At 37.9% G+C, this 14,422-nt stretch overlaps 1 protein-coding gene across 6 annotated transcripts in view; it reads left to right on the top strand.

Moving 5' to 3' along the window:
* Positions 1-14,090, top strand: part of arap1 (ArfGAP with RhoGAP domain, ankyrin repeat and PH domain 1) — a 73,018-nt gene extending 58,928 nt beyond the window's left edge. For 4 of the 6 annotated variants that reach the window (XM_032590894.1, XM_032590897.1, XM_032590898.1 and 1 more), the window contains 13 exons: positions 42-147; positions 237-384; positions 760-843; positions 1,344-1,430; positions 1,590-1,701; positions 2,994-3,107; positions 3,191-3,336; positions 3,427-3,509; positions 4,132-4,191; positions 8,918-8,981; positions 9,641-9,799; positions 10,973-11,018; positions 12,929-14,090. In XM_032590894.1, coding sequence (XP_032446785.1) covers positions 42-147; positions 237-384; positions 760-843; positions 1,344-1,430; positions 1,590-1,701; positions 2,994-3,107; positions 3,191-3,336; positions 3,427-3,509; positions 4,132-4,191; positions 8,918-8,981; positions 9,641-9,799; positions 10,973-10,993 — 1,184 coding nt within the window. In that variant the 3' untranslated portion in view covers positions 10,994-11,018; positions 12,929-14,090. The remainder of the gene's footprint in view (positions 1-41; positions 148-236; positions 385-759; positions 844-1,343; positions 1,431-1,589; positions 1,702-2,993; positions 3,108-3,190; positions 3,337-3,426; positions 3,510-4,131; positions 4,192-8,917; positions 8,982-9,640; positions 9,800-10,972; positions 11,019-12,928) is intronic. The other 2 variants (XM_032590896.1, XM_032590895.1) reach the window with 2 other exon arrangements.
* Positions 14,091-14,422: the final 332 nt, after the last annotated feature.

Raw genomic sequence — 14,422 nt, 5'->3', positions numbered from 1 at the left:
GCTCCTTGTGACGTCTCTGCTTTCTCTCTCATGTTTTCCAGCCTTACAGGATGAAAATATCAAAATCTCAGAATACAAGGCCCTATTGGACAGACTGCCTCGCGTCAACAAGGCTACACTACAAGCCCTCATCAACCACCTCTACTGGTGAGAGATCAATAGACAACTATGAGCTATGAGCTTCACTGACTTCGTGTGTGCGTGCTCAGATGGCTTATTTTCATTGTGTGCTTCAGCGTGCAGCGTTTCTCTGACCTAAATCAGATGAACCTCCACAACCTGGCCATAGTGTTCGGTCCCACTCTGTTCCAAACCGATGGGAAGGACTACACCGCCGGTCGAGCCGTAGAGGACCTCATAGAGCACTACACAGTCATATTTGAGGCGAGTCTCAAAAGGAATAACATGAGAAAGCGGTGCTTTTTTTTAGATTCAGTTTCATTCAAACCCTAAAGATCTTGGCTTTTTAAATTAACTGTAAGATCTAGCTCAGATGTAAGACCTGCTGCTGCATTTAGTTTTTTGGGGTAGGTCTCTAACATTTCTACACATTTAAAAACAGCCTTTTCCCCTTCTTTCCAGTATCAGTTATGTATCTCAGTTTTCAAATCCTGCGACAGATTCTTGGTTGGATTTAGGTCTGGATTACAGGAAAAAGATGCTAGACTTTACGCATACTATTATTGCAATGTTTTTGAAGTTGTGCATTGATAATCTTGTGTTTGTTTGTGAGTGAATGTGTTCATGCTGATTTGGTAGGTGGATGAGCAGCAGCTGAAGAGGCAACTGGAGGAGATCAAAGCCATCATCAGAATGAGAGACAACCTCAACACCAAGTTTCCTGTGAGCATCACTCATTTTTATTCTGATCTCAGCTGCTTTGCTAGGGACTTTCTGCCTCACAGTCAGGTTTTTGTCAAATCTCACCTGACTTGTTATATCTTTATCACCTTCATGCTGTTCGCTCGCCCATTTTCACAAGCTCAGACTTGATGGTATCTGACCAATGTGGAGTTCAAAGTTTCATTTTGACTTGCTTCCTTGTCGGTTTACAGACTTGTAGCACTGCTGATTACTAATAGAAGTAATGCATTTTTATAACTTTTTATTATAAGCTATGTTTCATGTGCCTCGGTATATTTATAAACAATGGCTGTAATTGCTAAGCAGTTAATGCAGCGGATTTATATAACTTATTAAACTGAAGCTACATTCATTTTAATCACATCTTGATTGCTTCATTTGCTTTACTTGTACTCAGGATTCATTCATCTTATACACATGCTTATGTTGATGCATTCTGTTGCACTTTATCTGACATTTTCTGCATGTTTCTGTTTTAGTCACGTCCGAGATTCGAAGGTGACGGCCACTTCATCTGTACTGTATATCTGGAAGAGCGGAAGGACACAGCAGAACAGCATGTCAAGGTAAAATGGGCTTTAATAACTGGCACAACATCCTATTTTATGGTTTATTGCCCACTTATCTCTCTTTTCTGCAATAGCTGGCTATATTAATGAACATTTTCGTCTTTGTTACACTGATTGTAGTTTAACTCTGGATTTCCTGTTTTGCTCTCCTCTCAGATTCCTGGTTCAATGACTGCAGCAGAGCTGGCGTACGAGGTTTTGGACAGGCGCAACATTCCAGTCAAAGATAAGGATTACTGGAGCTGTTGGGAGGTCTGCGAGGAAATCGGTGAGATAATTGGAAAAGTGATGAGGAAGGGGAGAAAGTGGAACAAATGATGACTTCATTTAATTTCTACGTGTGTGGGGGTGGGTGTGGGTGGGTGTGTGGGGGTGTGTGTGTGTGTGTGTGTGTGCATCAGTGGAGAAAAAAATGCAGGGGAAAGTCCATAGAAGAATTTTAGTGAACCCATTTTAAAACCAAATTAATTCTGAAGCTTGTAATTAAAGGGGGCAAACGGGGTAAGGGAAGACTATATATTTTGCAGGCACACAGTGCAATTTTATAGAACAATAAAGTAACCATATTACCTTCATTTTTGAAGTGCTGTATATATCAAGAACAACTTTAAAGAAATTTCATTTTACATCATAGCAACCTCCTACCTTCATATTTTGATTGAACATCATAGTTCACAGGTCAATTCTTATCTTTTCTTGCCTTGTGCTGAGTCATTTAACTTCTTACCCTTTAAAGTTTGGGAAAGTATAAAGCTTCATTCCAATATGATTTAAATCTGGATAAGTATGAAGATAGCATAAGACTACAATAAAAAATATTTACACTTCCAGTAGTAATTAAATAAAGAATTTCCAAGAATGAGGTCCTCTAAACAGATTCCCCTCAACAGCCTCGTATAGTGCTGACACAAAGTCTGTGCAGCTTATTTTTTTATTGAGGCTTTCGGAGATAAGCATCTGACTTATGCAAGCTAGAATATAATAACACAAGACATTTTACAAGTGCCAACAACCTATAATCAAAACACCATCAACTGCCTATTAAAAACCCTGCTGCTTTCTAAGACTCTGTGGAGACAACCCTGTATACTGTGACATAAAGCTTGCAATAGTTCAGGTTTAATAATAGTTGTTGGTTTTATGAACCAACAAGCACTTCTGGCCAAATAAATATATTTTTTTAGTTTCTAGTTTAAAAATAAACATGGATTTATTCATCATGATATAAGCTGTGTTAAAACAAGAATAGTGACAAAAAGTCTGTAAAGTGCCCTCTTATCAGATTGAAAAACAAACCCTTCAAGAAGAAAGACACTTCTCAGCAGTGTGACAGTTTGCTGTGCAATCTTTTGTTTGGCTTGGTATGTAGGACTGGCCGGGCCTCTGCCAGGAAGCTTGTTGATGGCTCATCAAATGCCAGTAAAACCCAGCTGATTTCCCAGTACGGGTTAGAGATCCAGTTTCCAGCTTCTTGTTTCTCTTGTCATTGTTTTCTCATTGAAATAATTCCTTTCATCATTTTCTGGAATAATTTTGGCTTTAAATCTTTTACTTTCTCAGAACGTCCACTGCATTATCAGGAGCGAGTCTTGCCCATTCTTCACTCTGCTGGCAATGAGTCCCATCTTCTCATCAAGAAACAGCCTGCTATGGACGCCATGATCACCTACCTTGGTAAAGACATTAAAAAAAAGCCTTTCTGTAAATCTCCCAATGTTATTTATGCATAATCGGAGAACCTCAATTCTTCCTCTTAGCCACTAAAGTCGACATATCCAAGCACGGGATGATGAAATTCAGAGAAGAGCGAAGCATCCTGGGTTTGGGGCTATCCTCTGGAAATTTCCACGATCGATTTTTCATTCTCAATGTCACCTCTCTCAGAATGTACAAGGATGTTAGAGTAAGAGCAGTGGTACATAAGACAAAAATTATTCAAATTGATGCAGATATTCCTTCACAGACTCATGACCTGTTTTGTGTTTTCTGTCAGAGTAACCGTTCAGAACGGGAATGGATCATAAAAAACTTGAAGATTTACTTGGGAATCAAGAAGAAGCTCCGTCCTCCTACATGGTGAGAAAATGCATGATCACCAAACGGCAAATAAACTGTCAGCTTATCTAGAGAAAAAACTTTAAAGTAAGGGGAAAAATAGAGGAATCTCAAATTAGTCATCAATGAGCACAAATATATTCTGCTGCACGTTTATCCCTGCTATGTAGTAAAATAGTGTAAGACAGGATCTGATCTAGAAAAGAAGTCCAACTCCAGTTCTCAGTGGGCCAGTCTCCTCCATTTTGTAAATTTGTTCCAACACAGTACATTTAGGCGTACTAAACCAGGGAAACATCAAACACTTGCAGTTTATCTGAACTTGAGGACTGATTTTGGAGGCTCTAGATCAAGAACACTCAGCATTTTACTTGCTATATTGCCAAGAATTGTGATTCTGTTGGTTTCATAAAACAAAAAATATTTTTGTACACACTGAATGTTTCATAGGGTTTTTTTGTTTGTTTTGGCTTCTAATAATAACAATAATACCTGTTTATTAGTTGAACTGTATTATTTTCTTTCAATTTATTCATCTTGTGCTCATCCAATAAAACTTGCAAACATTCTGTGGCACCACTAGAGGACAGACTAAGGCCAGGAATAAATCAGAACATGATTTTATGTCTCTCTCTGTTTCTAGTTGGGGTTTGACTGTTGTGTATGAGAGCAAGAAACAAGAAAAACCAGAGAGGCAACAGTGGTGAGTTACTCTCAATACATTTTCTAAGTTTTGCCACATCTGATATCCCAGCATTCCTGACACCTCAGTTTGTCACTTGGATTTGTTAGTTTATGCATAAACTATAACTGATCAGATAACAACACTAAACAACACAACATACTCTTCTCACATTAATGTGCATCTAGGTAAGTATCTACTATAAAACTTAATGATTACTTTTTATAACCTTCAATTCTACCACAACTCCGTCTTCTCAAAAAATCTTTAAGAGTAAACCCAGTTCAGAAATTAATTATTCAAATTAAAAATCACCTTCTTGAACACCCCTACTGTTTATACTTTGCTTCCAAGCTTCAGATATTCTTGTAAACTTGTTTTAGGACAAAAATATTACGGTATCTCCAGAATACAAACAGAATGCTGGCGATAACTGAGTTTATAGTTATGCTCTCCATATTGTGTGGGAAATGCTTTCTGTACTTTAATAATTACCTTGACTAACAACAACAATAAAAAGACATTGTTATTAAAATAGTAAAATACTCGAATGATGATAATGCACAAAAAAGTGTCCAGAAAAGGGTTTAGAGTGCCATCAAGCAGGCTGGAAATTACTGATGAAACCGATTTATTTTAATATTAGCTGAAATTCTGGCCCCATAAAGCAAAATGTAAAGAAATGAAGGTTGATTTTTCAGTTTTACACAATATATTGTAACTAAATTATGAGAAAATATTTTACTTCCTGCAATGCCATGTATCAAGCATTTCTATGTTATTGTTAAAATGAAGATTTAGGTAATGACTTAATTAATTTTTTTAATAGTTTTGATTAACTTTTACTCCTAAGTCTCCCGAAATAATACAGCTACTTTGGAAACTTATATCAGTGCTATACAATCCTCCTTTGTTGTTCAAAGAGTGAAGGTGCCAGAAAGTATTGCAACACCAATAAGATTTTGTGTTTGCAGAAGGACATTGCTGTTTTTGTGCTGATGCATTTGCTTTTCTTTATGTTTAGAATGCTGTGGTATTTTTCTCTTAGTGGAAGTTTGATCATATTCATAATAAAGTATGCATGTAGATATGACAAACATCAGGAACTGGAGGCTTTTCTTCTCTCAGAGAAAACAGGTCAGATCCCTGCATGAGAGTTTGGTGAGTGAGGCATATGAAAGGTCGTCTCCACCTAGAGGGTAAACACACCAGAATACCTATAACCATGGCTGTGTTCAGCTCCAGGTCTCTTCACATCCCCGTTCCTCTGATGTGTTTGTGCATCAGCATAATGTGTGTGTTTGCCCCCCTTTAAAGTAGACTAAGACTGCACAGTGACATTAAGGGTCTTGGACAAGTTTTTTGGATGCATCGAAAGGCATTCGCTCTCCCTTACTAGAGAAAAAGCATTTGGGTTTCCCATCTTTTTTGGGCTTTTTCTTTATTTGGAAGCTTCATTTAAATTGTGATGATATATTAACTTGGTTGCAGCATATCAGGGTCCCAGATGTTGCATGAAGGAACCCGGTAGCAGCAATAAAATCCCATCCATTACTTTTTACTCTTCGTATTGCAGATGGTTCAAAAATGCTGGTGCAAGAGTTTTGACCAAGTTTTCAAAATAAACTTGTGTTACCCCTCGCTTTAAGATTCTGGTTCTGGTTTTTAGGGCTTTTTATGGACAAATGCCAGCATATGTCATTGATTATTTAAAAAATCTTTATACCCCCAGTAAGTCTGTAAGGTCCAGTGGGCCAAACCTACTGGTTATGAAGCGCCCCAGACTGAAGACAAAAGGTGACAGAGCGTTTTCTGCTGTGGCCTCCAGACTCTAGAACTCTCTCTCTGAGGATGAGAACTCTTTTATCTCTTTTAAGAAGCAGCTGAAAACTTTGTAAACCATCCTTTATGTAAGATCCTGTGCATTCATTCTTTCCTCTGGAGTGTCTTTTTTTGTGCTTTCATCATTTTTTTGTCAACCGTGCAACAGTACACTAATATCACTTTCCTTTTAATGATAGTTTTACTTTGTTTTTTCCATTTTATGTACCTCTTTGTATTTTTATTCTGTACTGTGTAGTATTTTGTGATATTTGTTTGTGTGAAAAGGAATATATATAAACATCAAAAAGCTTTTATTTACCTGATTACTTACTTCTCTTAAGCCAAGGCTGCAACCTCATAGCACCCAAAAAGGCCTGACAGTTCTCAGAGTTATTGTTCATTTTTTGTATCACGGCTGTCATGTGCGTCATGTTCTGGCACTGCTCTAGCTGCAACAAAAGCTATGTAGCCAAGCAGCTAAAATCAACAAGCTCAGGCCTCCTGCTTATAGAGATCAGTACGTCATTTGCTCCATGTGGACTGGGATTGGAGAGAAGCGCACACACCTCCAAATTATACAAATAAGCAAGATGCTGAGAGACTGAGGGAGTTGCTTTTTTTTCTAAGCTGTAATGCACAAATGCAAAATGTGTTTAAGGAAAGCCCTGGCATTCTATTTTCTTTATGTGGTTTATAATGCCGATTTATGAACCTCACAGTGCCACTCACATAAAACCTCAGGTTATTGCACACAGATTTCCTGCTTTGCAAGGTGCTGTACTCTACACTAAAAACCCTATGAACATCATTCAGTTATTTATTTGTTCATTTACAGTTTAAAATGAACATACCACACGAGGATATAAAAAAAAGGAGTAGTTGGAAGACAAACATTTCTATAGTACCCCTTCTCTCAAAAGTCACTTCAGTACACCATAAGCAATTAAGTATCAGTCAACCATCACTATAAAACAGGCATGTATAAAAAAAGAAAATAACAAAGAATAAGTATATATTGTCTTTGTAATGATATAGCACTCTACTGAGTAAATACACTTCATTATATCTTAATTATATTTTAGTATTTTCTTAAAAATAAAAAATTGGTTTACTGCTTTTGGTTTCTTTAGGGAGATTGTTACACAGGTTTGTTTCATCTGGCCATACTTGTTATAAGCAAAAAAATACATTCTGAAGGTGTTTCCTCCAACACATTAAGATTGCAACTGATGGTGAAATTACAGAAACCTTCCTTTTAGTGAAATGAAGAAACATCCTAGTGCAGATTTGGGCTAAAGCAGCAGGGAAGCCCCTTGTGGATGAGAGTCTAGTAGCTTTATGATCACCTTCACCTTTAATGAGATTGTCTAAAACTGCCACAATCTAGCAAGGTCTGAGCAATCTTAGAGATTCTGGAGAGTACAGGAGGATTTAGGCGTATGTTGGTGTATCAATAAAGCTGATCTGAGAATCTCTCCAATGTGCTGCTATTGATTCATGAAATTAAATGTATTTATGGCAATGAAGAGTGGAGAAATTGCCATAAGTTCAATTTTCCTAAGGTGGAGCCAGACAACTGAAGAAAAACATATTACAAAGTATAGCAACATATATAAATTTTAAAAACAAACAAGTAAATATTGAAGTCATTCCTAAAATGGTATAGGGTGTGCATGTTTCAGACACTGAAAGCTTTTCCTATTGGCTCTCCAGAGTTAATGCCTAATGTGTATGCCTCTGCACGGACACCCTAGTTCTGCATGTTATAATGTTCGTGTGCACGTCACACTGAGGCTGGCATTGTCAACAGCAGTAAACATCTTCACAGAAGTAATGGGAGCCCTGTCCCCGTCACGCTGTGGGCCATATTATCGTTTTGTTACGCTCCATTGTCACGTCTCTTCCATCTAGAAGCACACCTGAGAGAAAAACACACAGACGGAGAGAGAAAGTATAAGGACGACAGGGAATGGAGAAGACGAATATAGCAAATACATAAAGACACTGTATTTTTGTCTTCATTTTCTTGGAGCCACAAAAATTTCTCAGTATCAGAATCAGAATGTCTTTATTGTTATTGAGAGCTTATCATTTAATTGCTCTTCTTCTCGCTAAGTCTTTCTTGTATCGGCAATAAACCCCGTTTAGCTCTCAGTTGTTTACAGCTGACGGTGTGGAGCAGTTGGCAGTAAATTGTAAGCAACAAACAAGTGAAAACTGTTTTAGCAGATATAAACTGTAGGAATGCTTGCTCCTCTTTTGATTCACAGTAACAACCACTAATGAGCTCTATTAGGCATAATGATGCCAACAAGGCTCAGAGAGGGAATCTGCATGTGAGGGGCTTTTCAGTACGTGTGTCGTTTTAATGTGTGCGGTATACCTCAAACACTGCCTGCTGTTTAGTTTTGTGTTGTTCTTGCACCTCAGGGGAGAGCTCTGGAATAATTATTTTAGTTCATATCAGTGCTGCTAACAGTAGTGTCTGTGTAAATAAAGCTGTTTATTCGTTATCACGACGTGATCGATGACTCCGAGGGATGTTGGACTCCAGCCGAAGTGGCTTCAATGATGCACATGCACACACCATGATTTCTACAACCAACACTTAAACTCGAGTGCAAACAGGCATAGATACATAATTGTACTCAAAGTTTTCCTGTGCTTTCTTTTGCAAATTAGCTTGCGCTCTCTCTGTATTTACTCCATTGACGTCACTGCCAGGTGCAATAGGGGATGGCATGACAAAATCAGTTAATATCTTTGACTAAGTCTTTGTTTTCTTATTTTGTTTTCCTAAATTTTCCTCGGTCTCCCAGAGCTTATCTGCCTCTCCTCCACCCACACACGCACAAGCACACTCTGTGCCTCCCGAGTTTGTTCCACTGTCTGGCTCACCTTATTGCTATCCATTTATTTACAGGTATCTCTGCTGCGAAACCCAGTCGGAGATGAGGGAGTGGTACGCTACATTTCTTAGTATTCAGGTGGGTCCTCTCTCAATGCAAATGTACATACATTGCTCCTGCAGCCTCTGTAACATTTACTGGCACCCTGGTAAAGGTGTGTAAGAACCTAAGCTAATAAATAAATGTTTTGGTATAGTAGCTAAATCTCATACTGGCAATTTTAGAAAACTCAAGACTTCACTTTGTGTATATTTATTCAGTTGGTTAAATATTATGCGTTGCGGGAGAATTAATTTTAATGCCACTGAAGTTTTACTTTTTGACACCTCTAATTATTCTCAACTAATGTAACTGAAGCATTATTTCAGTTGATACTTTTTAAAGTTGATCACAATCAACACATACTGAGTTGTCAAAGGTTCCTCTCTCTTTAACATCCATGATTGGGTCATTCATGCATCCCTATGATTTTGTTTAAATCCCTACTGAGTAAATGTGCAGTTTTTATGTATTGTATGTTTTGCCCATTTTTTATAATCGGAGCCAATACATGTGTTGCAGATCTGTTGTAATAATTTGAAATTCATGAATCTCTATTTTTTTCAGATAGTTGTATGGCCTCAGCAGGACATTTTAAATGTTAAGAATCCTGATTGTGTTGAATCGCTTTGGCACAAAAAAAACAAACAAAACAATAAAAGTCATTGCTGATTGTCTCAGTCTGTTCTTACTTTTAGAATGATGGCAACCTGTGGCCCCAGGACGGAGTCCAGCAGAACCCGGTGAGCCGTGTGCTGCCGGACACTCGTCACGGTAACGTGTCACTGATCCCATTGCGTGGCAGTGAGAATGAGATGCGGAACAGCGTAGCAGCTTTCAGCCAAGACGCGCTTGCTGTGAGTCAATCTGCCAATCACTGGGCCTAATCTTGGACAAACGGGACGGCTCGATCTGGAGCTGTCGACTAATCAGAGATATTCATGCTGAACAGGCGGCTGTGAACCTCAAACCTGATATAGTACAACTTTAATGTCCCTGGGAGGACTGATTTTAGCTTTTAAAATTCAACTTGAATGCATTTTATTTCTTTTTTCCTCTGCAATCCTTTAGCTTAGAGGGAGAAATAGAGCTATGGGTCATACCTGCACAGCATGAATATGTACTGATCCTGTGATTTGACCATGATCTAAATATAGTTATAACAGGATCTGGGTTCTTTAAATGTGATGATTTAAACAAAAATCCTTTTTACCATTTGGGGTTGTTTTACAAGACCAATTTGTGTCTGGGCCTGAAAACGTTTAAGAACTCAGACAACAGGAGAACACAACAGCATCTTCACATTGCAGGCATGTTTCACTGAGAGTTGAGAAAACAGACTTGGAGAAAGAATAGGTCTGGTAAATATCTGCCAAAGCCCAGAGAAACACAAACAATTGCACATGTTTAGTAAATTCCCGTCTCAGACAGATTGCGGTTTACACCGTTTCAGAGCATGGCTCGCTGACTGGCGTCCCTGCGTACTTGAATAAACAAACTTTGACAGAGGGTTTGTTTGGCTCAGTTTCAAGCACACCGACATTAAACCAGACCTGTTCAAGCAGCATCCACATCAGCCTCTCCATCTGTTCTCTCAATTCGTCATGAAACCTTGCAGTGCAGCACCAAACCGTCCTGCTCTGCTGTGACAAACAAATGTCCACAATCTGAAGTTGCTGTCGTCTCCTCCTGCTGTTTCAGCTGCCACACACTGCTCATTACTTGGCTGCACACTGTAGTGGCACACAAGGATTCAAGTTACTTCTGCTGGAACTTCCACTAACAAAAAATATCCTTGGTGGCGGTGCTGTTCGCTGTTACCTCCTATTGATGTTTTCTTCTGATGGTGTCCTGTCCGATGTATGAACTGAACAATATTTCTGATAGGGGTGTGAGAGGTGGAGTGATACAGGAGTAGACATGGGAGCAGGACGAAGAATCACTGAGAAAGTCACACTTTATCCAACTGGCCCAGTTTTTGATCGTTTCATTTGCTTCTTTGTCAAAAACTTTTTCTATTTATGTTTCAGCTCCTTAGAGATGTGCGGTAACGCTCAAAGCAATGGCAGCAGCAAGGTAACTTTCGAGCTTGCAGTGAAAAATACAGATCGTGTTTTAGATTCACATTCTACGTAATGTACTTCATAAAACACATGAGCTTTATCAACTTCACTGGTCTTCAAAACATCCCTACAACTCTTAGCTCAACCATTAAAGGCTATATATGGTGAGGGGAACATCTTGATTTTGAGTTGTCTTCTCTTCAAAGTTAAGAGAAACTAATAAATGAGAAACTTCATAAATGTTTTATAGCAAAGTTGTTCTGCTGAATTATTTTTGTTGGCCTACATATTAGGGCAGCTGAGTGTAGATGTCATATAAAGCTAGAGAGCTAGCGGAGCACACCGTGCCTTTCAGAAAATATTCTTACCACTGAGCTTTTATCATGTTACAGCCCCAAACCTGGTGTATTATGTGAGATTTTACATAATAGACCAAAAAATATGCATAAATTCGAAATGGAAGGAACATTGTGATGACTTTTTTTTTTTTTTTTTTTTTTTTTTTACAAATACAAAAAGAATGTGGCCAACATGAACTTTGACCTGCTATGTTGTCGTCTTTAACTTGCCTGGATGTCCAGTAAATATATTACACATCTTCCCTTTTTTTTTCACCCGGAGATGATCACAATAAACACCATCTAAAGTAGAACTACAGCATTTCATGTTTGGCCAAGTCATAACACAGCCCCTTTACAGGTTTTTCTGCATACGTGTTAAAGTTTTAGACATTGAACAGATCTGAGATGCTCAAACTTGGGATATTATTTTATAACCCAACTCTGCTACCTCCTGTCATGAGGATAAAGATGTCCTCCTGGAACCATTGTTTGAGATTTGTTTTTATGGTGATAAAAGCTTCTTCACACCTTTCTCCATGACCTGTTTACTGTGTTTCTTGGTGTTCATGACACTTTTTGTGCATTAATGTCCTCTGAGGCCTTCACAGAACAGCTGGATTTATACTGAACCTTGTGTTGGTCTATCAGGAAATCCCAATAAAACATACTAAAATTTGTGGTTGCAACATAACAGAAGTTCTAGTGGTATGAAAACTTTTGCAAGGCATTTGGAGGTTCATGAAACTCACCTGTCATCTACTAAAGAGCTATTTTAAAAGATAGCTAAAATATTGAAATTCCTTTCTTATTTTTCAAAAATGGGCAATGAATGATCAAACTTTTTAATTGACTAAATGGAGTTATTTCACTTCAGAACCAAAACCATTTTTATATATATTTTAGGATCTGTAATATCAATGAGTAAAATGTTTTTGTGTTGGTGAAAACTGCAGGATTGCTTTTAAAATGTGTAAATTCAGTTCAGAGAGAAAAAAACCCCATAAATAAAATATATTGAGATTCAAGCTTTAAGAAGCGCCAGTGAAGGGAGGAATACATGTTTTTTACTTGAACAGGCTTATTACAAAGGAATCATTTTGAATTCCAACTATGGCAAATTAAAAGTGGTTAGTAAGTAAATCATGGCTTTAAAAAATAACTTTGTGCTCAATGCAGGTATTCAGTCTTATCCCATTTATCTGAAAATATGTAGACTATATATTGTTCTGTAGGATGAAGGCTGAACGGGAATCAGAGTCTCATCCTTCAGTTTAAAATGGTTGACTGGTGGAGCCGTCTTGCTGCATCTGTGTTTATCTGTCCTCTTGACCACAGCTTATTGAGTCCACATCTCATGAGCGGCCTCATATCTGGTTGCCATGGCTGCGAGACGTCAGTGGTCTGGATGGAGAATTTTAAGCTTGACCTCCCAAGAGACTTTATTAAATACAGTGAAACTGATTTAGCTTCAGGGAGATGGGCTGCATACATACTCTAACCTTTACTGATGTTTGTGACAGGATGAGTTTGAGATGAAATGTGATGTTCAGTTTCTGACATGATGGATGTTTGTTGTTCAAAGGTAGGAAGGAGAAGCTCATCGGATGATTCTGAATAATCCGGGAACTTCCTCATTCGGTGATTGTACGGAGCAGAGTGGGACACTCTGAGAGCATGGACTCATCATTAGAAATGTGAACTTGCAGCTCCACCCAACAACAGAAAAAAAAAAGGAAAGAGAAAATCAACGGCAGGACCCTGTGAGAAGCCCATCCTGCACCCCTTTCCGTTCACACCTGGATGAATGGAGTGTTGGCATTAAAAGAAAAAGGAATAAACCACAAAGATTTCTCCAGCTTTTTCCAGCTTGTCATGCACCAGGTTCCACTGTTCTCATTGTTTACTGGAGTCAAAAAAAGACACACACTTTATTCCCCTAGTGTATTTGTTGTATAGAGTTAGTTTGGCACAAAAACTGAGTGCTTGTATGTTTTTTTATTTTTTTAATACAAGTTTGAAAGTCTTTTGTAGCTAATTGGTTTTTTTTATTCACTTTAAATACGATTGCTTTGGAAATGAGTTATTTAATTATGCAGCAGAGAGCTGAGTGGTTGTTGTAAAGGAAATCTGAGATCAGAGGAGGTTGTGATCTAATTTCTTCTGGACTGGGACTCAAACGTGTCCGCTGATCGACCAACATCTGCTTCTCTGCTGGAAATCTGTGCAGCAGCTTAGGCAAAGTTGTCACTTCTGCTCAAGAGGACAGTCTGATCATATGGAAACCAGCAGCTTCAGGGCTTCAAAAGTAAGTCGATCCTTAACCAGCAGATCTCCATCATAGTAAAGTCAGAGTTTTTAGCTACAAATTTGGTGAACTATGAGAAAAACTGAAGTACCTGATTTGTTGTTAAATAACTTTAGAGCACCTTAAAAAGGTTCTTTTTCTTCTAAGCATCTGTACTTATTTAAACATGAAGTTGTTTTGTTTTTATTTCTCAGCTGTCTTGTTTCTCCCTGTTGGTTCTTTGTTTTGCTTGAGTTGCATTGTTGCGGCATTTATCAATAACCAGCAGTATTTCTGAAGGTGTAGATCACAAATTTATTACACTTAATTTAACATAATGTCTCTTTGTCTATCTGCAATGTGGGGTGTTGTCAGTAAAGTGTTTTAATTGTTTGAAGCAAACATTTAAACTTTGTCAATGAAAAACTAATTAAAATGCATTGCAATGTCTTATTTAATATTCCAGGTTTTGGGTTATTCTGTTGAAAACAATTTTCTGTTCCTTCATCTCATGTTGTGTTTGTTGTCCGAGTCCCTCCTGTAGGTTTTCCTTCTTTTAAAGTTTCATTCATTTTGACAGCAGACGCTGCACCTCCAGTCAGATTTGTTCAACTTTTTGACTTCTAAGTTGTATTAGTTAAAACATCCTATAAATTTGTTTAATATTTAGATAATTGTTGTAATACTTATATAAAATATTTATTGCATACAAATACAAGCTAAGCTAGTATTGCAAAATACTATTTAATGAACTTAAATTGGCATTTATATTTAATTTATTACAGGAGAAAT

Source organism: Xiphophorus hellerii, chromosome 18 (genome assembly GCF_003331165.1).
Source record: "Xiphophorus hellerii strain 12219 chromosome 18, Xiphophorus_hellerii-4.1, whole genome shotgun sequence".
NCBI lineage: Eukaryota > Metazoa > Chordata > Actinopteri > Cyprinodontiformes > Poeciliidae > Xiphophorus > Xiphophorus hellerii.
This window is presented reverse-complemented; position numbering and strand designations above follow the sequence as displayed.